Genomic DNA, 25,461 nt, shown 5'->3' with positions numbered 1-25,461 from the left:
CAGTGATGTAAGAGAGCAAAGCACAAACAAAACCTTATTGGTCCTTTTTAATACTGAAGCAAGCAAGATAAAGCAAACACCCTAAGCATCAGAGAGTTCCCATAATTATGTTCAAAAGTTTTTCGAATACAATGTGCTCTCCGTAGTCTGAGAAGCATGGTCACCCTAGTATTAGTGAAAATTCCTTCATAAAAGACAAGTGAGTATGCACAGTAGCACTGGTCTCTTTGATTTTCATGTTGTTTTCCTTCCGTTTCGAAGCTGTGATTGCCCTAGCAGTGCTGAAGAGCTTAGCGCTGAATTCTTACATTTGGACCCAAGTTTTGGACTGCAGTGTGTTTCAAGTGAGGTCTGTTCTCTCCACCAGGTATTGTCCATTTTCAATTCAAGGGAAAAAACAGCTTGAGGGAAGATAAATGAAGTAATAAGAAAGTAAAGAAGGGTGAGGGGGACAGAATGAGGAAGGCACAAAATAGACAAGTGCAAGAATATCAGAAGAAGGAGAAGGCATTTTAGGTGGTAGAAAAATAGGAAAGGAGGGTGAGGGGTGAGTGGAGAGCTGTCCTTGCTCTAGGCAGTGTGCCTGCTTTTCACCTGCCTGGTTCTGCAGCCGCCCAGGTCTACCAACCTACGCTGAGGCGAGATAACTTCTTTCCCCTCCATTACGTGCCACAACATCAGTTTCCTAATAGTACCAGTTTCAGTTCAGTGGGGACTTAACTGCTGAGAAGGTGGGTTGGCATTGCAAGGTTGCAACGACAACCAAGTCCACCACCACTATAGATTGTACTAGGAAGTTTGTGCTGGAAGTAAACTTGTCACTTAGCTGTGAAAGCCTAGCAGAGAGACCGTTCGTTGACTTGATTGGAAACAGGCTGTCTGTGCATTGTAGGGAGGGAAACTTTGGATAAGATTGTGGAGTTAATACCAGTTAAAATCTGTGCCTTTTGCAGTGTCATAAAGATGGGAAGTTTGACAAACCCTCTTCCGTTGGCTCTGTTATCCACAAACATTGCCACTTGTTCTCAATCAGGGACTTGGATATACGTAGCTGTGTGGATGGCTTGATCTTGTTATCTCTCTTAGAGATTATGCTAGAGCATAATATGGCTCAGGCATGTACACATTGCTGATAGCACAACGTCTGTTTCTCCAGTCTTTAGGGCTAGCCTTGAAGGCAGTTAATTCTCGTGTCTTGCAAGAAGCCTGCTGATGTGATCATAGTTAGGCTATCTGTGTGCTGTAAAGACTAAACTTGGGATGAGATAGTTGAATTAATACTTCCTGAATATCTCCATGCCAAGTCCTTGCTGAGCAGGTCATTAGGCTCTTTATGTTAGTTTGTATGGTATTGCATGGCTAAACTTACAATGGCCCAGCTTAGAGAACAGGTATACCTGATAAAAGCATGTAGTTCTTATAAAAATGTTCTTTGGAGTCTCTACAAAAGCCCTCTCAAGGCAAAAATCTTTTATTGGACTTTCCAGTTCATCAGAACTCATGTTTTTCTGGGAGGACATAATTATCTGTTTTACTGGAAGAGAATAGGCAAATTGCCACAAAGCTAAGCTGCGACTCTTAAACAAAAGTCTAGCTATACACCACCTCTTGAAATGTGGGCAAAATTTCCTTAAAGCACTCAGAAGAGCATATTAATGTTTTAAACTAACTTCCCAATGCCTAAAGACATTCTCCTGCAGCTACTGTTAAGAGAAAAGTAAGTAGACCAAATCGGTTATTATTAATAATATATTTCTGAGAGTTTCTCTTTATTACAAGGTACTTTTTCAAAAGCATGAGTTTGTCTTAGCAGCCTCTAGTTCTTCCCTGTAATGCCTTCCCGTTATGTCTCCAGGTCTCTGCCCTGTGGGGCAGACCAAAGCAGCAATATTTCCCCATATTTTCCAGATCCCAGATCAGTGGAATTTCAAGAGGAAAATAATCTGCCTTAAAAGGCTTCAGAACATATGCAGACCTCAAGAATCCAAATTATACCTTATAAATTATACTGATTGCAGTACAGATTGGTTTGGTCTAGGACAGTTAAGTGTAGGTTAATCTTTGCAACATGTGAGACAACAAGGACTTTACATACAGTGAACTGTCACCGAGAAACCTCTCTCAAAAATAACAGAAGTCCAGAGCAGAGAAGTCTTACGAACACACTTGACGTCCTTGCTGGACATACACATTTTCTTTGTAGAAAATTTGCACCTGTGTTAGTGATAAAGCCAGGAGACAACTTGGGAGCCTATATTCAAAGGCTCCCTTCTCAAGTTGTTAGAAACCCTGCATGTATTCTTCTTTGCCACCTTCCTAACTTCATCTGCTCTGTGCTGCAGCCTGGCTCCCAGCAAATGCCTAGCCGAGAGGGCTGGAGCCACGTACACGTTGTTTTCCGCTTGTGCGAGTTCATTGTTCATCAGTAAGCAGCAGAATCTGGATTCTTCTTCATTAAGCTGCCAGAGAAACAGTGCTAGTGTTCCTGACACTCAGAAAACTGACTTTGAAGCACTGCAACATACTCGTAAGGACTTTTTATTGGAACTGTGTATTTAATGGAAAATATGCTTTAGAAATGAGTGCAGAAAATGGAGTTCAATTAATCTGTTTTAAGTCTAACTAGGGGAAAGGACCACATGGATAGGAAGAGATATTGAGCATAGTATTAAAAACAACAACACCCCCCCCAACAAACAAACAAAAATCATGCATGTCTGTTGAGCTGAAGAAATTTCAAATGAAAAGTCCTCTTCTGCTCCCATTATACTAACAGAATAGAAGATGGAATGATTCAAATTATGAAAATGTTTTCTCTAAGACATCTGTTGATCTAATACACTTACAAGACATCTGAGCCTAGACGTGAATAACTAGGCTCAATGTTATTCACCTTACACAGAAGTAGAGAAGGAAATCAGTTTTTGCAATGCAGGAACTGGTGGATACATTGTGAGTAAAAAAGCAGAAGGTTTTCTTGAGACCTCAGGAGGCTCTCAGATAGTGCAAATAAAGCACTCTTGATTGCTGTGACTTTTCAGGTGTTTGCTCCAAGCCTAGCTCTAGCCCTGAACCACTTGTGAATGGGAGTGTGTTGAGGAACAACTTGCATTGTAGTGGGACTGGGATTGGTGCTTCCAAAATGTTGGGATGCTTTAGGAAATTAAGAATAATTTTAAACTGAAGGGGCGGGAGGAGCATAGGATTTACATCTCCCCTGCTAATACCTGTTAATGGAATTAAAGATTCAATGATGCTATAAGGTTCACTAGCACAAAGTGTGATGGTTTTCAGTGCCCCATCTGTCTGTAAAAAAAGCTCCAGGCCACACTTTCATTTGTACCATTTTGGAAGTAGAAGGAAACCTTTAAGAGGGGGGGTAGATGGTCCATAAGGAATATTCTGTCACTGGGGCTTCCTGCAATGATAAAAATCTGTTAGGAAATATCTGCATTGCAGCAGCCATTTTCAGTGAGGATGATGAACCTTGCCTGGTACTAGCAGCAGATCCCATGTTGCCATCACACCATTTTTTGTATTTGTCTGTTGTGTTTACTCTTTGATCCTGCCAAACGGTTTGTGGAGGTTTTAGACAAAATGGATGTAATAATGAAGAAGGTCCACATTCTACCATCTGGGCTTATTAAATTACCCATTTGAGAGTTGTCCTAGTGAAATTAGTGAGACCACGCCTGGAGTAAGGCACAAATTATGGCTAAATAAGGGTTTCAGAGTAGTTATTTACATTTACAAATAAAACAGAATTCTGCATTTTTAGCCAAAGTGTAGTTAGATGGTTAACTAGGCAATGCGGGGGAATCTGTGCGACATGACTATTTTTGGATTTGTTTTTAACAGTATGTCATAATACTTGAGAGATTTTGGTTTTCATTGCTTTGTGAAGAATAATTTGCAAATACTGTGATGGAGAATGCTCTCACACAAGCCCAAGGGATGTGATTCTTACCATATAATAAGTCACATAAACTTACAGGGCTGTCAAGACTCGTTTGAAGGCTCTGAAATAACTTGCTACATGACCATAAAATTTAGTTGACTTTTTTTCTCTGTCTCTGTTTTTCTTTTGGGGTTGGTGGGGGGTTTTTTATTTATTTATTTTATTTTATTCAGCCCTTGCTTCCAGGCACCTCTGTAAATTGTTGATTGACTGTTTTTCTGCCATGTTATTTGGATTTTGTCTGCATATGCTGGGATGATACCAGCATCACCTGCAGTAAAATATTCATGCAAAATAAGTATTAAAGAAAAATTGCATAGAAAAGTCAGTTGATATCACCATATATACTAGAGTCTCAACTGCGTGGGAAGAAACACACTTATGTCACTAAATTTAATGTATCTTGTGGAATTTTCTTTTAGAACTCAATTCCTCTTTTGCTTGAAAACAAACCAGTTTGGCCTATTTGACATTTAAGGTAGCTTTGAAATGTGGGGTTTAAATAATCACTTTTTTTTATATCGACCGCAATGATTTTTATCAACCTTTTGGGAAGCTGAAATTTGAGAAGGGCAAACCTACCATGAAAAGCAAACATCCTGATGCGTATGTATGCGTACTTTTTTTCCATTGGATTTTGGGTATGGCAAAAGTGGACTCTTAGTGTGCTTTTATGTTGCTGTTTTCTATCTTTTTTTTTTTTTTTTTATGTGCCAGGTCAGTATCCCATCTTTTTGAGGGCCCACGCAGCTTCTTTTGGTCTTGAACAGAAAAGCAAATCTTGGAAAATGAATGTAACATATGCATGCTAACAGTTGTTATTCACCTTATGCCACATTTATATCTCTTATTTTTGTTTTTTTTTTGTTTGTTTTCTTTTTTTTTTTTTTTTTTTATGTGCCAGGTCAGTATCCCATCTTTTTGAGGGCCCACGCAGCTTCTTTTGGTCTTGAACAGAAAAGCAAATCTTGGAAAATGAATGTAACATATGCATGCTAACAGTTGTTATTCACCTTATGCCACATTTATATCTCTTATTTTTCTCACCTTAATTGCTAATAAGTGATTCAGATTTAACACAGTAAAGGCATTGAACTGGTGAGTGAAAAACATTAAAAAAGCTGCTGGCATTCCCGTGTAATGCACAGTCCCAGAAAGCTTGGCCAGCATCAGCAGGTTTCCTTTCTTGTCCCAAGCAAGCCCTTTTCCAATCGGAACAGGCAGTTCTTTACAGTCCTGTTATCTTGATAATGTAACACTAGCAATAACACTGAGACACTGGAGGAATTTGGGGAGCTTCAGTGTAGAAAAAATGTTACCAACTAGGAAAAAAAATCTCCACTTAATCTGGGAAAATCGATACACACAAGACAATCGGAGAAGGACAAGTAGACCTGGAGTCTGTGGCCAGCATGATTAACTCTGCTGCTGGAGCTGCAATCTGCAGGAGATTTTCTGACCTTATTTGTGGCAGAACAGTTTGGAATAAAGTGGTTTAGAGAATGTCCTCCTCGTTGCGATGGGTCTGTTTGTACAAGGATTTTGTGCGTTGTCAGTACCCAGCTTGCAACTACAGTTGGCTTCTCAAGCAGTCTGGACTTACTGTGGGTTTGAGTAAACAAGAAGTTTTGTAATACTCCTTATTTTTGCATTAACTATGCCATTAATGGTTGTAAAAATTGGTAGTTCTGGTCAGACCCTGGGTGGCAGTGCTGCAAGCCATGGTAGATATTTTAGTCTATAAACTAAGGAGCATCTCAGAAACCACCCAGAGTGCGTGCCAGCAGAGGTTACCACTTTTACATCCTTGGGATTACATCCTGGCCCATATCCATATCATCATATTCTCCCTTCAGTCACAGCATGGTGTTCCTATTAAGATGGAGTGATGAGGGCAAAATAAATCATGGTACTGGGCTGTTTCTTTGCTGGTATGCAGCAACATTACAGAAGTAAGGCCCATCTTTTGGGCACTTAACTGGATATATAGGGTTTTTACCATGGCTGAAATTAAATTTACAGCTTTTGGGTTGTTACCAACTTACCAGGAAATAACTAGGAATTAGTAATGATTCTTTATATTACCTGAGGTCTTAAAAGTGTCCTAAGACAGCTTTACTTAAAGAATCATGGGGCCAATAGAGAAAACCATTTGTAGGTATTTTTGTATCATAAGCAGATTTGAAAATTATCTTCAACATATTTGCTATTGAATATATTTCACTATTAGAAAATATTTACATAATAGAGCCACACTTTAAAATTGCGAAAAGTTTCTTCGTTCCTTGGAATAGCTTTTGTGTGGCCAAAATGCCAGTCATAGCTATGGTATTTGCAAGTATCACACAGTGCAGTTACTGCATTCTCCACGTATACTGGTGGATGGAAGAACCACACCAAACCTGTGATATTTCATTAACTCGGTATCAAGCTCTGTTCATCAGACATGCCAGAACCTGAAGCATACACCTAATTCCCATAAAATATATCCCTTTATAACACCGGGGTCTGATAAACTTGGCTGTGGATGTGAAAGAGCAGCAGTAGAGAGGTAGGGTTTTGTTTTTCAGGATCATAATTAGACTGATTGCATTTTATAGAATGAAAAGCAGCCCGGAGTTCTGCCTTTACACAGCATAGTACTTCTAGCAGTCTTGAAGGTTAATTGTAATTTGGGCTTGTTGAAGCTTAATTGACTTTTCTTCTCACAGATATCCACATTTCTAGAAAGCAGAAATGACCATGACTGCCAACAAGAATGCCAGTGTCAACAGCAGAGCTGGAGGGAGTAAAGTGCCTCACGACACTCTGGATAGGTAAGTGGTGAACTGCAGGCTTTGTAGATTCTGAGAAAGGTTTGTCTGTATTTGGAACAAAATCTCTGTTCAAAGGTAAGCGACCTCTAGTCTGACACAGAGAGAGCTTTGCTGAGCTGAGAGAATTTTTTGGTAGGGACTGGAGGAACTGAGGTATGAAAAAAGGTCTGCTTCTGGCATATTTCTGTTGGGCTATTGCTGCTTGCCGGCTGGTTATGATGAAAGTGATTGCAAGGAAGGACCTGTGTGGAAGGCACCGTGTAGACCTCAGGAGGTTTGAACTAAATTTCTTGGCCATATGACTGCATGTCAACTTTTCTCCATTGCCAAACTCCAGTTTGTATTTTGTATTGGTTTCTGTCACATTTTCTCTGCTGTACCTGCCTTGACAGACGGTGGGCAGAGACTGCCTCCTGTTGCAGGTCAGGCAGCGAGTGTGAAAGGGCTGAATGTAAAGTACAGGGCTCATCTCTCTTGCTTTGCTTATTTGTCCTCCTTTCTGTAGCATTAAGTCATTTACAGAGTAAGTAGATCAGCTTAATCATTCACAGCTACAGGAAAACTGTAGCCAAGGACACCTTAAGTCCCCAAGCCTGGCAATCCTGAGGGAATCAGTCTGTTTAGACTAGACCAGAAAACAAAGTGTGCTTGCAAATATGTGCATGTTTACTTGTGGCTAAGAAACACTATCCTAATAAAGTTCCAGTCCATCAGAAGGCTGTGATGTGACTGCACGCAGTGATGCAGATGCCTGTAAATAACAGATACCTTTCACTCATGAATTAGTACGGTGAAATGGCAAGAAGAGTAGAGTCAGTTATTGCTCCCTTGTCCTTCGGTTTACACTGATCAAAGGCAGTGTTCTGAGGACAAGAAGTTTTCTTTGGGCAACTCTGCTTTGCAATATTGCTTTGGTATGCAAGTAAACAACTCACCTGCAGCCAACAAGTTCACATATCCGTGTCAGAAGGAGTCTTTGTTCTCAGCCACAGCCTTTACAAAGTAATGCTGACTGATTCAGCCGATGGCCTTCCCACAGGACAAGCTCAGCAGCTCCTCTCATTCTGGGACTGACAGTTGCAAAACCCTCACTTAAATCTGCAGTCCCATTAGGGCACCTTTGGTATGCTTTGTCTGGGAAAGTTCAGACAGCCATTGGATTAAAGAACCTTTATGAATTAACCGTTTGAACACAGGAGCAAAGCTCTAGACTTCGGGTGTCATCTTAGTGAGGTGAGCAGAAAGCCACACAAACTGTGCAGGGTCTTTCTTCAAATGCATGAAGTATCTGTTGACATATCTCTCTGTCCTTGCTGTAGCATTTTATCCAGCTCTCCAGGGGATTCTTACACGGATATATTGTCCTATTCTGTTTTGCGGGGCTGTTCTACACTACCTTACACAATAACATGCCAATGTCTTCAATTTTCTTGTGTTTTGGCTCAGAACAAGACTTTAACCCCATTATAAACAGCATAGAGTAGGAACATGCAAATAACTTGCACTGACCTTGTAGAGTCTCCGTACTGCAGTGATACCTTTATGGTAGGTGTTGGACATAGAAACAAGGAAGACGCTCTTTGCCTTACAAAAGCTCAACATGTAGCTCTGTAAGGCATTAAGTAGGCTGCAGTAAAATAAGTCTGTGCCCAGAAATGAATGTTGTAAGGAAAAAAGCGGTGGAGGTCCTATTTATTTGTTGGGCACTTTGGGATAGGAGCGTGGGTTGCACCAATGTCAATGAAATGCTCTGATCGCTTTGGCCAGGCCAGGCATCTGTTCTAGCCATACCTGACTGAAGGTACCACACCTGATAAACTGTACCAGGGTTACTCCTAGCTGGCAGCAGTACAGTATGTGCATAGGAGGGTTATATTGGGAGAACTTTGCTGTTTCAAATACATTAATAAAGACTGTGATTCAGGTGAGTAAATCACAGAATTACAGTTTGATTTTGTCCACTTGAAAATGAAATGTCAGAGGCAAAAAGTCCCTGTATTGGCAGCTGCCAGGTAGAATAGCCGGCATAGATGGAGAAGTTCAGACAGAGAAATTGAGGAGAGCTGGCTTTGATCCTAGCAGGGAGCCGTAGGTCAGCATGAAAGTGATGTTTAATACATACCTGCCATTGTATTCTGAACTTTTCCAACCACAAACAATGGAAAAGGGAAAATATAAACTAAATTCTGAGATTTTCAGGATGGAAGCAATGGAGTTTATTTATTTTCTGTTCTTATTTAAAGGAAAACCTCTTTTTAATTACCATCTCTGTTTTGCATTTAAACACTCCAGCTTTGTTCTCAGTTTTGGTTGTCTTTCCATATTGCATGCACATATGGCTGCCTCTGCATTGCCTTCTGTATCTAATAACTTATTTTTCTCTTTCAGCTCTCTGCCACACCTTCCCACTTATCTACACATATTATTGAATTGCAGTAATTCCAGGCAGTTTTCCTGAGTTGGATGAAATGGCCTCATCCTGATTGCCAAGGGATAGATTGGCCTACAAAGTAGTGGTGAATTAATAATCAAGAGCCTTAGGTAGAACCCTGACCCTAGTCCTGTCTCTGCTAGTGACCTCCTTTGTGGCGTTGTCACACCCTTCCCATGTCTATATCTTTTATTAGGTTGATTTGCCTTTCTTTCCCCTGGTGCTGTGCTCCTTTCACTTTTTAAATTGTGCAGTTGACTAAAGATACAGATAACCAGCAACCATTCTAGTGTCTTTTATTGGGCATATTACGCTGTGTTAAAGCTCAACAGAAATGGACTTGATATCCTTGTATGCTTCCCAGTTTGTTAGTTTGTACGTTTGGCATCTCTTAGTACAAAACAGTAAAAACATAAAATAAAGGGGGGGGGAGAGCAGCTAGAGGAATTTCTAGATATATATTCATATGTGGATATTAAAACCAGATCCCTAATGATATCTGGCATTCTCAAGTTGTTTATCATCCTTCCATCAGTGCAGACAGATTGGTGCTGGGAACTTGGGTCTAGACTTTAGTAAACTTTGGACCTACTCTTTTGTTTTAAAATCTTTTCCATTCTGAATAGCTTAGAAAGTACTGTGGGATACTAAGTTATTGGATAATAACTGTCAAATAAACTGTCTTTCCTTATCATCACCATCTGTTTTGATTAGAATTTGTCAGGAAAAGATTTTGTAAGTACAAGTATGGACCTGAAGCTAAGAAAAATCTTTGAGTTGCACTTGCATGACAAGTGAGGAGATGAATAGGTTGTCATGCACCAGTTCTCCATCCATTATTTTGCCTTATGTAATCTTCTTCACCTGTCTTTGTGAAACCCTGTAAGAGGATGTTATTTGAGTCAACCATGATGATTCTTCATTTTAGTCAGACTGTAAATCAGCGGAGTAAGTGCTGGCATAATAAAAGTTTAAGGCTTGTGGGATTTATTGCAAACATGTTCAAAGATCCATTTAAACTGAACAGTCATTGTCTCCGTTTAGTATGGGATTTGACTGGAGATTTGGAAATCTGCAGATGTGCTTTCCCTATAATTTGTGGGGGTAGAGTTTCAGTAAGTGCTGATACTGGCATAACACCGGTGTATTAGTCTCCTGGTGGCTAAGACATCTTTTTAGTAATATTTTCTAGTTTTGGTGTGGTTTATTGTTGCAAGACGCAAGGTGTGTTTCAATGATATAGTGTCACCATCTGGTTCAACCTTCTGTGTTTCCTTATGGGTCAGAAGCAAAGGTCAGTAAAGCCTATAGAAGTCTTTCTAATTACTTTGGCTGTGAATCAGACCCTCGTAGATCATGGATTTAAATTTCAATCATAAAAATCTTCAGTGGAAAGGAGGTGCCTACAAGTAAACATCTATACAACTGCATGCTTTGCAAGCATCAAGGTTCTTGCAGTAACAAAGATTCCCTTGGTCCTCACTGGAGTGTGGATCCATTGGCATGAGGCACCACAGCCATTTTTCCATCAGAGCTGTGCTAATGGCAGTTTAGAAAATGAGGGAAAGACAGAGAGCAGAGTGAGGGCATTATTTGGGACGATAACCGTGAGTCTCACCTGAGAAACTGGTTATGGGATTCACAGGTTTCTGCTGTGAGCACAGGAGGGGAAAACCTTTGGATCTGAAGAAAATGAGGTGATTTAAATAAACATGCACACAAATTAATTCTTTCAGAAGTTATCTGAAGTTAATTCACCACTTGTTACAAATGGACATTTTTGTGTGTCAGGTGAGACAAACTTGACTGTGCTCTGAATAGGAAAATATTGTAGAAAGATGACTAGGGTGATTGAAGGTATGGAACACTTTCACTACAAGGCAAGAATAAATTGACTGGGACTCTTCATCCTGGAAAGGAAAGGAGTGGAGGGGAAGAAGGAGTAATACAAGTCTCTGAAATGATACACAGAACAGAGACGGTAAATAGGGAAAAAATCTCCTTCCATTTAAGAACTAATATGTATCAAATGAAACTAGAAGACGACAGGTTGAAATCAATTTGAAAAGAAGATACTTCTCTGCAGCATGTCTTTAAACTGTGGAACTCACTGCTACAGGATGTTGCAATCGGACAAATTCATGGAAGAAAAACCTACCAAAGGCTTCTAGCCACAGAAGCAAAATCTGTGAGTCAACAAGTCTTTAGGCCTTTGATTGTTAAGCTGGTTAAGTAGCACTGCATGTTCATCTTGCTCTTCCTCTCTTCTCTAGGCACCTGCTAACCATCACGGTCAGTGACAGAGCCTGGACTAGGAGTGCTCTTTGGTCCAAGCCAGTGGGGACATTCTGATGTTGTTTGGAACAAGAGTCAATTATAGGAAGTGAATATTAGAGTTTGCAAAAGGATTATTATACTTACAAAATATATTTCTGGCTTTTGGTGAACTTCAAGGACACAAATTTAATCCTTCCTTGTGAGTCACTGATGTGAACGCCAAGGAACAGGAGGTTAGGAAAGCACCTCGTGTAGCTGAAAGCGACTTCTTAGCAATTCTGGCAGGAAGCAGCTCTGTGAAATCTTATTAACTCTTCAACGGGAGACAAAGGGGCCGATAGCATGCTTGCAACTAGTGCATGACGCTTTTGCATCAAATGACTACTTGGTTTGATTGCACCATACTTAAGACGATCAGTGTAACTCTGAGGAAACCTTAAGAGAACAGAAGTCAGCTTGTTTGTAGCTCTCTTCCCACAATGTGGGCTTGCTTTCCCTTAGCAAATGATTTAATGTTTATCTGGAGTTTGTGTGTTTTATGCAGAAACTTTATTTGAATTAATGAATTAATTTATAAAGTATTTGTCCTAATCTTGTGTTTGCTCCAGTACAAAGGTAAATGTAGAAATGGCACTACCAGCTCTGTTTTACTTAAAAATCACCCTGACACTAGACTGTATTAAAACAGGCCTATAGTTATGTTTATGAGGTCATGCTCTACTTAACAAAATATGGGTTTAAAACCTGTAATCTGTTTAGTCTAACAGAGAAACTGAACAAAATAATTCTATATTAAAATGTCATTATAACTTAAAATTGCAACTTAGTTTGAGATGCTAGATGCGACAAGCACCAGTCAAGAGCTGAAAAATGTTTACAGTAAGTGTGGCTACATAACTTCTGTAAATCATTCCTAATGTCTTCACCTCTGGCTAATATGCCATCTCTTAACTTGGGATCTCAAGGCATTTTTTTATACACTTAACCTGAGCCTTCTCACCTGCTGCAGTATACTACTGGAGTACAGGAAGTGTTTGTTTTTAGAGGAGCTCATCGATTTAAACTTTTTTATCTGAGGGTATTGCATGAGGTGTAAGTAATTTCAGAATTTGGAGATACAGACTTCATCCAATGTATTTGTGAGTGAGTAACAGAATTTCCCTTTACCTTCAACATCTTCTGTGGCTCAGGCTGTGCCCAGTGTATGAGTCCCACCTTGCGAGCTGGATGCAGAGCTGGAAAGAGTAGAACTGTGCTCCTGCCAGGTGGTGGTGTCCTGGTACAGACGGTCTTGGAATGAGAAACAGTATAAATATTAAAAGACACATTTTTACTATAGGATAGGATTTTAAAATGAATTAGCTAATTAAAAGTATTTAAAAATATGAGCAGTGTTCTTCTGCTGTAAGCACAGAATATATTCCTGCAAACAGGATTACTTAGACATTGATTTGATGTACTTTCTCGATTAATAGCTTTTGGCTAAATTTCTGTTAATCTGGAAAAAAAATTATACACATTAATATCTATTTTTGTAACTGGAATACTTAATGTAGACAAAAATAGGAAGATATTTTGATTAAGCAATATATGCACTTTACAAGATATCTCAGAATAATGTCATTACAGTTATTCTCAGTGTCTTGAAAAGCAAGTAAAGGTGATTGTCCTCCAATTTCTTACAGAACAGTACAAAGTCTATCCCATGTAAAGCACATTTAAAATGTGTGCGTATGAGTTTCACAAATCAAGACTTAGGAGTGAACTTTTGAAAGCTTAAGCACATTTGTATACCATTTACAGTGAAAAAAAACCAAGTTTGCTGCAAGCAAGTGTTTTACTAGTGTGGTGACTTTAGTAGTATATATAGAGGGACTGCCATAATGAGCTAGAACAAACATCTTTTTAGTTTAATGTCTCTGGGCTTGACTTGGGAAGCTAGCCAAAGCAGAAACCGATCCTGGTTCCATTTGTGCAAAAGGAGTATGTGTCTGAGAAAAACTATTCTCAGAGGCTATGCATCTGAGGAAAACTATGTCACCAGAATCATGTGAGTTTCGGCATGGATTGGCTTTGTGATGTGGGCTGTTGTCTTTCCACCCAATCTGCACAGGAAAGGTGTCATCCTCACTGAGTTGGAGAATGTTCTCCAGCTGAGCAATCATGATTTAATGACACGATAAACTGAGGGTGCTGATGTCAATGGGTCGTATAGCAAGGCATCAGAAATTTGTGCTAGCAAAGGATTACATCTCCAAATTGCTGTGAGCACAAAGTTGCAAATTGTTAAGTTCCTAGTCTAATAACGTTCATAAAACTTCTCCTTTCTAAATACTTTTAGTTGAATCTTTGAATCAAATATACTCTTGCTTGATTAAAACTGAAATCTGATCACTGAGTTGCATCTCTCTCCTTGCCTGGGAAGAACTGAGCTGGGTACCCACAAACCTCTAAATACAGGCTTTGGTTTATATCTCCCAGCAGTGTGTGAAGCCATTCCTGCTGTTACCAACAATTTGTCAGCCTCATTAGTCTAACATGCATGGAGATATGTTTGCACTGGCTTTGTGGCTCAGACCTTCTTCAGAATTTAAGTTAATGGGACGGAATTTTAATTGACAGGAGCTAGCTTACCTCCAGTGAAGGCAATGGAGATGTACCACATAAACCAAATGACTATCTAGATAATATAACTCTAGAGGTACCTAAAGAGTGTTTTGGCTGAATTGTTTGTAATTCTTTAAATGTCAAATAAAATAACGATTTATATTTCCTAACCAAGTGAGCCCATGGGCTAGTGTTATGTCCAGCTTTATCATGAGTCCAGGATTATTCACTGTTGTTGTTCATAGGTAAAATCACTGTTGGAAGTTTAGAGGGAAGGCTCCTCAGGCTGATGTGTTCACTTGCTGCTAGCTAAACCAGAGGCCAGATCTGGACCTGCTTCCCCAGGGCCTCAGCTTCTGTATAGCCATCATCAGTCATGTAGAGGGGAGGCCAGATGCTCCCCTTTTGGAACAACAGGTCTTTGCACGTGCTCTGTGCTTGCTTCTTGCTTTGGGGTGTTACAGATGACGGCAGGAGGTACAAGGCTGTGGAGGACTGATTCGAGGTGTTAGCAGAGCCAGCAGAGTCCTGGAGCGGTATTCTTGTATTCCAGTATCCACCCTGATTCTTTTGTTTGGGAACCTGGTAAATAATCACTGCATTTGCGTAAGCAAACAGAACCTCTCTTGTTTGTTTTAACAGCAGCGGTCTTGATGTTTGAGCATGACAGAACACAGCAAAGCTGGGCTGTGCAGGAGAAGTATTGCTTGGGTTGGTTACTAGGAGAAGTATTGTTTTGGGTTGGTTACCTGTCCCCATTGTGCACATATGTCCATGTTCAGCTACTTCATGTGCACATCAAGGTCTTGTGCTTAATTACTGCGTTTCTCTGATAAAGGCAGAAAGAATAAGAGCTTTAAGAAAAACCTTAGTTAAAGGAAGACTTCATGTCTGTGTTTCAGCCTTAAAAAACTGAGATGTACAATCACTTCCAAAATCAGTCCTAGTCAAGCCAAATTCATTCAGTTTCACAGCAAGTATATATATTCATTTAAAAGTAAAATTAGTTCTTGTTCCGCATTAATAAACCCAACTGAGATAGTTTCCTTTGAAGAAGGGATTATGTGGTTGTGGCCTGGGCAGAGGACTAGAAATATTTTGCCTTAGGAATTGAGACCTCGAGTATTCTTAAATAAAAGAATGTGCAGATATGTCCGGCATTGAGGTTAAGCAGTGCTCTGCTGTTGTCAGTGCTGGAGTGTGGGTGGCAGAGGCAGTTGTTTGCTCTGCTGGCTTGTCCTGGGAGTGCTCTACTCCCTTTCCACAGTAAATTTTTCATTTCAAAGGTGATCTTGTGTCAGGAGAAAAACCTGTCTGTATAGGGAGAACTGTTGTCTTCAGAGAGGCAATGCCTGTGCAGTACTTTTCTCTCATTTAGAGAGATCAGTTCATGGATGCAACTCTAGTGCCTTTTGCTTGCTGTTACCTGATATGTAACAATATGATTTTAATTTAATTCGTATAATTTCAATCTTTCTGCTATTGTAACTCCCCGCCCCTAATCAAACAAAAAACCCCAAACCAAACCAGTGCCCTTCAGCTCTGTGTTAAACTGTAGACACTGTCCAAATTTATTGTCAGGTCACTCATCCAGATGCGGTCTAGTCTGCCTGCACTGACAAATGAATTATCTCACGACTAATGCTGTGTTCACGTCTGGGGCTGGACGCCTCGGGGGGCAGGTAAGGCAGGCCGACGCAGAACAGCTCCCTGGCCATTACCGCAACAGAGCGTGGTGAGGGAGGTAACTCTGCATCCACCACGCTAGAGCCCTGATCCTGCTGTAAGAAAAATATTAATAGAAATGTAAGATAAACAACATGATTTTTTTTGTATTTAGGTATTTCATGTAAATATAAATTTAAAGACTATGATATTTATTACATGTCCTGAGTTTTCTAAATGGAGAGCACCGTGAAGAAAGCAGTAACTTAGAGGTCAAACGATGCATCTTCAGCTCCTTGTGTAGTTCTAAAACAGCGAGGTTTTGAGCTTATTTGAAACTCTAATGCGTACAATTTTTCCAGTAATAATTATGTGTGATTGCCATTGTCTTAGCATAATTATGATAAAGTATTCTCTCATCTCTTATTCTTTCTTTGCGAATATGTGGACAGTGTTGCTGGGGTGATAGAAAAGCTGCTTCTTTCCCTTTTGTGGATGGCTGCAGTGCAATTACAGGTGAAAGGCTGTCTCTGCCTGGGCTCTACAGTTAATTGCATGGTTTAAAGGAGTCCCCATAAAACATTGGTTATAGATAGCTATTCTATTCTTCACACTTGGATAAAATTTTCTGTGTGGATGATGTTCCCATCCATGCTTAATAGAAAGTTTAGTGGGATGTTTGGATGCCAATTCAATTTATGTTATAATGATATGCCGTGGGAAAAAAATGCTGGTGTGTTTGCTGCTGCCTCAACTGCGTGCTGAAATGCTTACCAAAACAACCCACCAAGAGCGGTGTGTCTCAGTGAAAACCTTTCTCTGGAGGGGACATGCAGGTGTAAATGCAGAAAACAGCAACAGGGAAGGCAGTGGGTCTAGAAGTGGTTGATGGTTTTGCACAACTTTAGGGAGATTTGTGCATGGTTTGGTAGGTTAGTGGTTCCCGTTTCATGCATATATGGGTGTACATGTTCTTGTTTTCAAGGGACTCTGGCGGGGGAGGAGTGAGACCAGCTTGGAAAGGAGAGTGAGCTACGTATGCCTAAAGCAGGGAGCAACGTCTTCATTTTATACATTTTAAAATAAAAGCTTCTTTTGCTCCATCAGTGGTAGGGTAGCCTGGGCTAAGACAGCTTCCAGTTTTCCCAGTCAGAGCAGCCCTCAGGGACTTTGTCAGAGCACCAAGAGGCCAGTGGTGTGACTTCAGCTAATGTGCTCTAAAGGAGAGTGAGCTACGTATGCCTAAAGCAGGGAGCAACGTCTTCATTTTATACATTTTAAAATAAAAGCTTCTTTTGCTCCATCAGTGGTAGGGTAGCCTGGGCTAAGACAGCTTCCAGTTTTCCCAGTCAGAGCAGCCCTCAGGGACTTTGTCAGAGCACCAAGAGGCCAGTGGTGTGACTTCAGCTAATGTGCTCTCGACACATGCCTGCCTGTGCCAGGCAGCCGATGGGCCGATGAGGCAGGGCCGGGACCGCTCGCCACCGCTGAGGGAGAGCTCCTGCCAGCTGAGCGTGGCTTAAGGCAACGAGGCGCTCCGCACTAAACTGCCGAGATGTATTTTCCTGCCAAAAGTATGTGCCTACTGCTCAGAAATACTAGTGAGAATCTTTTAAGCTCTTTATGAATTTGTGAAACAAACCCTGTAGAAAATGTTTGTTACTTTAGAAAAGAATCAAGTTTTAATATTTGGATAGTGAGCTTGAGAATAGGAAGAATAGTGGTTCAATAAAATTCTGCTAAGAGTAAGCAATATGCTAAGTTATTGAAGCTATGGTGAGACACTGCTTTTTTTTTTTTTTTTTTTTTTTAACCATTGAGGTTTAGAAAACAATACAAATAAGCTTCTGCCAAACAACTGTGGAAACCGAATAACTGATGTGAAATCTATTAGCAAGTATTGTACTCCTTTAAAAGCAGAAACAGCTTGAACCGTGCAGCTGACAAATTTTCAGCAGGTCAGTTCCCAGCAGCCCAAAGTTACATTTGGTTCAGAAAGGAATAAAAGCTGTTATTTACTCTGTGAGGTTGGAGGTGTGTTTGGGATGCAGAGCTCTGGCCGCTCAACTCTGAACTAGGCCATGGGAGGTGGGAGGGTACCTACTATCATCAGGAACAGAAACGTCAGCAGTGGGAAGTAAGAGAAGAATGGTTTGTAAGAAGAGGTAACAGCTTCAAATTAGCTCAAGAGATAGAATTGAAAAAATGGACCTACTTTTGGATACATCCTTTGGGCTTCCTCAAACAATTGGGGGGGGGATTTTGCTATTCCATTTCTGTTGTTGGCTATTTTGTTTCACTTTAATTTTAGATGTCTGTTCAGGAAGAAGCATTACGTACTTTACATGCACTTGCCAGTTAAGCAAATCACTTTTTCTTAGATGGAAGTTGTGTTAATATATCCCTGCAATTTGCACAGGTTTTAAAGGAGAAAAAAAAAAACAAAATTTTGTTTGCATTTTGCTTCATGCAGCTTCAGATCACGTTTGCTTTATTATTACTTGGAGGCTGCAGGAATGTTTCCTGGCATATTACTTCCCATTGTAATTTAATTCTCATGCCACTTTGAATGCTTTACGCTTTTATATGCAGCATATCATACATCGTCATTAAAATTGCCTTTTCTATTAAGGTTTCTGTTTGCTAAGAACACTGGAAAGTAAAAAATGAAAAGTAACAAGTCTTTTAAAAAAGCAGAGAGTTGTAGTTGACAGGTTAGACTTAAAAGTGGCATTTTTAATGCAACTGTGTTCTGTTCCAGTACAAAGACTACTTAGACTAACACTGCAATCTTTATTTGTTTAATCACTAAATTTCATTAGTGTACTCAGTAGTACTAAGACATGAACTAAACTGTTATATATTTTTGCAGCAAATTATTACAACGGCGTGGTTTTGGAAATGTTTCTGATGTCTTTCTAGTGCTTTTACTGCACTGATATGTAGTGAATAAAAGCAACGAGCAAGATACTTGCTAAAACACTTATGGGAGTCCCCATTAATGCAGTATCAGAAAATCAGAGCAGGAGTCTTATGTGAATTTGTTTTTTGGGTGGTGATTAGCAGTGAGACAGAAGTCCGCAGGGGATATAGCATAGAAGTCATGTGCAAAACATTTTTACATTGTAATGCTAATATTTCAATTTCTCCGTAGGAGGGCAACAAGTCTCGATGATTCTAATGTCACTATCAGCACAGAGCCAAGGACTTGCAAAAGTGTGCCTGTAGACTTTAGCTATGCATAGGACTTTTGGGTCATCCATCTTTATCTTTTGCGTTAGATGTGGCTTTTTCAAAACTTCTGTAACGATTCACATCACACATTCTGATATTATTTCCATTTTGGCCAGCTCCTGTTATATAGAACTGGTCCTAAACCGAGGTCTTAAAATAGGGGTGTGCCACAAGGGAATGTAATAAACATCTACCCACTGGAACTGTTGAACAACAGGCAGCAAGGTGCAGGCATCTTGTACGATGAACTTCAGTATTGAAAGCACAAGTAACTATAACAATTGTAAAAGATATGATGTTCCTAATAGTCAAATATCACTCCTTTTTTTGTGTGTTTATTCATTTATTTATTGAGCCAATTCATAAAATTCTATTATAGTGAATGGGAATGTCAGTTCCTGTGACAACCTGACTGCTTTTTCTGGGAGCCTAAATATCTTGCAGGTTAGTTATTATCCAGATACGGGAATTTTGTCTAGAGTGCCCAAATGTTACTCTTGAAGCACTTTGTTAAAGCAATATAGGAAAGAGTTAAGTAGAGGGGGAAAAAAGGAAATATTTTATGATTGTCATATTAACGATGAGCTTTAATGCATATGTGTGTTAATATTTTATTATGAGGGAGCTGTAGAAAAACCCTGGAGTAAACCAAAAGAATTAATTTGTTTTCTTCTCTCCTTAGCTATAGAAAGAAAATGTTAGGATTGCAAAGCAAGGTAACTTCTTCAGTGTAGGCCATCCACAATACTGTGGCTGTACAGTGAGTACACCTTTATGACAAACAATTAACAGCAGCTAATAGATGAAAATGGTATTTTGCATTTTGGATTCATAGAATAAGCCCATTTTGCACCAGAATTTCTCAGAAGTAATCTTTTTCCAGATAACGTAACTATTTGAACTGTGAAAATGGAATTCATTGCAGTGGCAGTAGCGTAGAAATGCTTTGTGTTTCAAATCCTGCTAGCAAAACATCAGAAGGTCTTTTTTCAGCTAATGCTGGCAGGCAGATGGACTGCTGGTACAGGGGACATCTGTGGATTGGGATGGGGTAGTATTGACGATGTTCAGGTACGCGTAGTGTCAGTTAATGCTCCTGTTATCACAGTGTAGGTAACTCTAGCTGCCTCACCTTTTTTTTCTGTGCAGCCGGACGCCTACCCAGGGAAGCAGCTGTACAGCTGCGCAGCAGCTGAGGCCATAAGAGGGCTTGTCAGTACAGACAACTGAACAAATGCCCAATAATCAGACTGCTCTCACATGAAACCTCTACCCCCTTGATTTGCTGCTGATTTGGAAAACCACTTTATGTCAACATAGGCAAATAGGGCAGATGGCAGATAGCCTGTGTCCGTTTGAAACTGTTGGCAGAGACCTAAAAGCATTTTAATGTGGATTTTTAACCTCTCCCTTTCCTGTCAAACAGTACTGTCACACATGTGGACTTCCAAGGTACGTGTTGAGTCTGGCAGGCTTGTTCACTGTGTCTGCATGCATGTGGTTTGGTATCTGATACAGCTTCTATGATTTCTTTAGCAACAGGCAGCTGGATTGCCCTAGTTCAGAGGTTCAGGAATGAATTGTAAACTGTTGCTCCCTGCAACTTTAAAATAAAAACCCAAACAAAACAAGATTTTTTTTCCAAGCCATGGGCAACCAGGAGGAAGCTTCTGGCTTGCCAGATTTCTCACACACCTGTCCCTTCAAAGTCAGCATGTCAGATTGCAGAGAAAGGCTTTGCTACTGTTAGTTTTGTTAAACATTAATGCCAGTTTCCTCCCTTTAAGCATACAAAGGGACAGAGGTTTGACAAACACACTCAGACCATGTGTCATTTGTTGCTTGACAAGTAAAGCAGGCAGCGTTCAGGAAGCACGGAGGCTACGGCAGGGCACGAGGGACTGAGAGCAGAATTATTCCGTCTCCATTCTGCATCTTTCCAGGAGGGAAGAGCTTCTGAGTAAGTCTGCGATCGGTAGGCTGAAGCGATCACAGTTGTGTGCTTGTCAGAGGCACGAGGGGAGGAAACTAAATAAAGCAGAAGTGAAGAGCATGAAGTGCCATAGCAGTGAACTCTTTAATGTCCTTTCCTAGAACTGGTTTTGCAGTAGATGGGCTTTCTACTCATAGGCAGGAACTCACACAAGCCTTTTGCTTACTGAAGATAGCAATTTAGCTTTGATTTCCAGAGTTTGCAGCTCTGGTATAGGACAAGGGACTTGTGGGACTAAAACTCGTTTTTACAGCCCCTTTCTTCCCCTCCTGCCCCTACTTCTCCTGCTCTCAGACAGAACCTAATTTCTCTGCATGGCTAAATGCATGTTTCTTGTCTAGTCTGATAAGGTTCCATTTTTTCCTCTTTAAATTTTAAAGGTGATTTTTAAGTTACGCAGCAGTATTCATACCCATGCACTCTGCCGCTGCTCTCTTCCCCCCCCAGATATGCCCCTGGATGACAGTGAGTATGAGGAATGACACCCTTTTTTCTGGCATACTTGGGGTGCATACTTTGGACATACTAAGCTAAATTTGGGGTTTCTGTACAGAAAGTGTTAGTCCATTAGGGAGAGGCCATACTTTTATTTATACATAGGCTGAATATAGCTTACAATGACTGTGCTTTCTTACATATTGTCTAACTGCTGAGATAGAAACCTGGTATTAAATGCAGTGCTGCTGGCACACTTTTGTGTGTTGATTTTGATGCCTGGTTTCAGGGTTTTTTTAAAATATGTTTTCTAAGAAACTTACTTTCTGGGGTATGAGACAGCTTGAGGGTTTTTTTCACTGAATAAATAGCAGAAGTCTTACGGGTTTGTGCTTTTCAAGAAAAAAACGGTATTGTGGGCCAAACTCTGGGGGGCTCTAAGAGATGTAACTTAGGGTCAGAATCTGGACTTCAGTTTGTTCCTTCAAGTATTCATTAGTTGAGAGCCCATGGGTTACTGCAAGGAGTTTGTTGTTAGTTTTTGTAGTCTTTAGAGAGCAAATATTTTCACAGCTGATGAGCTTATAAACATTGCTAGTTGCTTTTTCTTGCTGCCTTATACACAGATGTTGGTATTGCCTCATTTGCTCCTAACATTTTCATTTTCTTGATGCTATCAAAGCATAGCTTTGCCTGATGCTATCTATGTATCTTCCTGTAGGGACATGAGGTTTATTTTTGGCTCTCTCCTGAAAAGAAAGGATGGGTGATAAAAGAAATGTCTACATGCTTTTAGTTGCTCTAAGTTAAAGTTTAGTTGCTCTAAATTAAGTAAAACTTGCAGTTCCTTATTACTCTGCAGCATTCCTGTTGCATGTCAGTGGTAGCAAAATGTTTTCATCCTCAGCGTTATAATACATGCAAATTCCCACATAAGATATGAAAAGTAAAAATGTATTGGCCAGGTCCTTATAAAACCTAATAGGCCAACAGAAGAGCATAAAACTAAATCCACAGTTTTATAAGAAGCTAAGGCCTTGTGAGAATGAAATCTTTATAAAAGGAAATATAAATCCCCCAGATATTATCCTGATTTCAAATTTAGGCTTGAGATCCCACAGCTCTTGTAGGTGTGGTGATGAAATGTGGTCTGGGAGGCTCATTTCAGCTGGGTGAGTAATGTACACGTTTATGTTACCTTTGATCACGGTGAAGAAAGTGATGGGGAGTGTTTTTCCCTGACCTGACTCTGCTCCTGTTGATATGGTCAGTAAAAAGCAGAGAGAAGCCAATGTCTGAATCTTTTGGAAAGTTTCCTTTAGATTGTGTTTTTGAATATTGGTGTGTGCAGTGCTCGAGCACTGGCTGATCACTCTTTTGTTAATATTCAGTGAAACTGAATTAGGGCCAGAGGTAGCCTTTGGTCAAGTTAAATTTGGCCTTGCCTGGACTCTTAGGTAAATGAGTATGGTAGCAACAAGCATTGCAAGTCATAGCTTGGCGCTTTTTTTCTTTTTTTTCTTTCTCAGTTTATGTGTGTCTGTCAACAGATTGGGGAATAAATAGATCCAAGATTTTTTCAAAGCTGTGTTCAACTAAAGAAACCCCCAACAACTCTTGGCTGGCAAAGCCTTTCATATGACACTCAGTTGTGGTTATGCCCAACACATTTTCTTCTTTTCCTGGATTGTTTAGCTAAACGAAGTAGAATGAAGCATACAGTAACCAGTCAGATATAGTAACCTAATTTATTTTTCAGTGCAAATGTTATTTAGACTGAAACTTTGTTTTTCGTAAGTGTGCATTTGCACCAGATCAATGCCTTAAATCTTCCTATAACAACAAGTTTTGCATCCGTTTGCATCTTTAGGAACTTCTCTTTAGTAACTTGATTTGTGCTGACATAAGCCAGAAGAACATCAAACCCTGATTCATAGATATTTAAAGAAAGTGAATGAAAAAGGGCCATCAGTGAAACTGAAAGAAAATTCCCTCTTAAATTCAAGCAAAGTATTCAATTTCTTCTTAATCTGTACAAGTCTATGCACACTGTAACATGTACCAAGGGTCATGTTTGTCTGTCATAGCTGGAATTTATTTTGCACTCCATAAGGTCAGAGCCACTAAAGAAAATTATGATGATAAGAGAGGCCAGGGTTGTAAACCTTCAAATCTTTCCTCCTTCAGAGGCAGGATGCAGCCTCCAAAGATGACACACGTTATATACTCAATTAACATGTACAGGGTAGACTCTTAATGTGTATTTTATGTTATTTCACCTGTAGTTATGTTCCTTTGCTCCTCTCACCATAGTGTCTGTAAAACATAGAGTGTATCTGTGAATGTCAGGTGGTGCAGCTGTGGTCTGTTGTATAGGTTTGGATGGGTTGTATATAATGATACGAGGGATGTCAGCTCACAGCTTACAGGTCAGTGTAACTTAGGGCAGGCAGTGGCACCTTCTGAAATGCTGTTTGTACCCTCAGTCTGTCCTGATACCAAAACTGTGCTGCAAGTCTGTACTAGCTGTTTCTTCTGAACATAAGAAGTGTTACGTATCACTCGAGCACGTATTTTTGGTATTTGAGAAAGCAGCAAGTGTCCATGTGTTTCCTTCCCTCTCCCTTGCTTCGGCACCTCCACGAGTCATGTTTCACTTATCAGCTGGTTCTTCTCTCTTCTGCTTTTTCAGGTGCTGAAAAACATCCTGCATGTAATTTTGTTCTTGCAGTTGTTCACATAAAAGTCATGTGTTGTGAGAGATATTACTAGTGCTCCCCTCTACAAAGTCTGTTACGAATGTTGGACTTGTTCTTAAAAAAAAAAAAAAAAAAAAAAAAGTGTAACTTTTGTTAGGAAAACTGTTTGGGCCATCTTCAAGGGTTGCAATGAATGTCAACATATGGGTGAGAGACAGACAACTGTCAGGGTGCAATTGCATAACTAAGCGACTGGGAAGTTTGCAGAGGAAGGTAATACCCTTTATTATGTTGGAAAAATAGTCCAAGTTTTAGGCACAGAGATCTTTGGAGATCTAGGCAGGTAGAAATCAACTCTTCTAAGGGACAAAGCAGAGAGGGTAAAACTTATAAAATGAAGCTAAAGATGAAGAGCAAGGGCGCGTTTACTCCAGTCTTATCATTATAAGAGTAATACAGTAACAAACAAAAAGCTGTCAGACTACGTCATCCATATGATAGAAACATGTACAAAAAGTGCCCTTCAGAGGACAAACAAGCTTTCTTAGCGTCATGTAACCTGAATGTGCTGATTGTATGCCATTGCTTCAGCTTTTTGCTTACAGAGGAGAAGTTTGCAGAAAGTTGAACTGGGTTGCTGCAGTTGTCTTGACAACAGGATGGCACCCAGCTACTGGTCAGAGATGAGACCCCTCAGAGGCCTGAGCACTCTTTAGACAAAGTTTAAGATCAGAATTACTCCTTCTTTTCCCCTGCCTCAGATAGTCCATATTACTTGTGAACTACCTTCACAATACACGAGCTTCAAGTGCATGGCAGTCAGATAGAGTTGGGTTGGATGGGCTGTATTCAGACAGGGCTGATGTTGAGGTTGTTCTGGATTCACAGAGATAATGCAGGAGCTTCTATTCTGCTGGTATTTTAAAAGTAATTTTATTTATTTTTATTTTATTGTATTTTATTTTAATTTTCTTTTTATTTTAATCTTTATTTGATTTTATTTCCTATGCAGTGCAGTAGCTCCAGAAGCAGCACAGACTTTTTCAGATCTTTTCAATCACTTTAGTGTTATCCTGTTGTGACATACTGTATTTTCTGCAGATGTCTCAGGCCTCAAACTTGCTGGATTACGATATTAGCAATTGAAATGATGACAGAAATTAAGAATGCCTGTTTCATAGCAGACGGATGGATAATGGCTTTCAGTTTTATAACCTGCTCTTCTAGGATGCTTTCTCACTGTGTTAAATAAACTACTTTACAAAACCAGAAAACTGGAAAAAGCAAATCTCTACAGAAAGACCTCACTGGACATTGGCAGCACATTGGGGACCAGAGCTAAGCTG

At 40.0% G+C, this 25,461-nt stretch overlaps 1 protein-coding gene across 1 annotated transcript in view; it reads left to right on the top strand.

Annotated features, from left to right (window-relative positions):
- Positions 1-6,694: 6,694 nt before the first annotated feature.
- Positions 6,695-25,461, top strand: part of ST5 (suppression of tumorigenicity 5) — a 106,184-nt gene continuing 87,417 nt past the window's right edge. The window contains exon 1 of the mRNA XM_009288800.2: positions 6,695-6,774. Coding sequence (XP_009287075.1) covers positions 6,695-6,774 — 80 coding nt within the window. The remainder of the gene's footprint in view (positions 6,775-25,461) is intronic.

This window comes from Aptenodytes forsteri, unplaced genomic scaffold (genome assembly GCF_000699145.1).
Source record: "Aptenodytes forsteri isolate BGI_AS27 unplaced genomic scaffold, ASM69914v1 Scaffold8, whole genome shotgun sequence".
NCBI lineage: Eukaryota > Metazoa > Chordata > Aves > Sphenisciformes > Spheniscidae > Aptenodytes > Aptenodytes forsteri.
The sequence above is the reverse complement of the archived record's forward strand: the minus strand, read 5'-3'. Positions and strand labels throughout refer to the sequence as shown.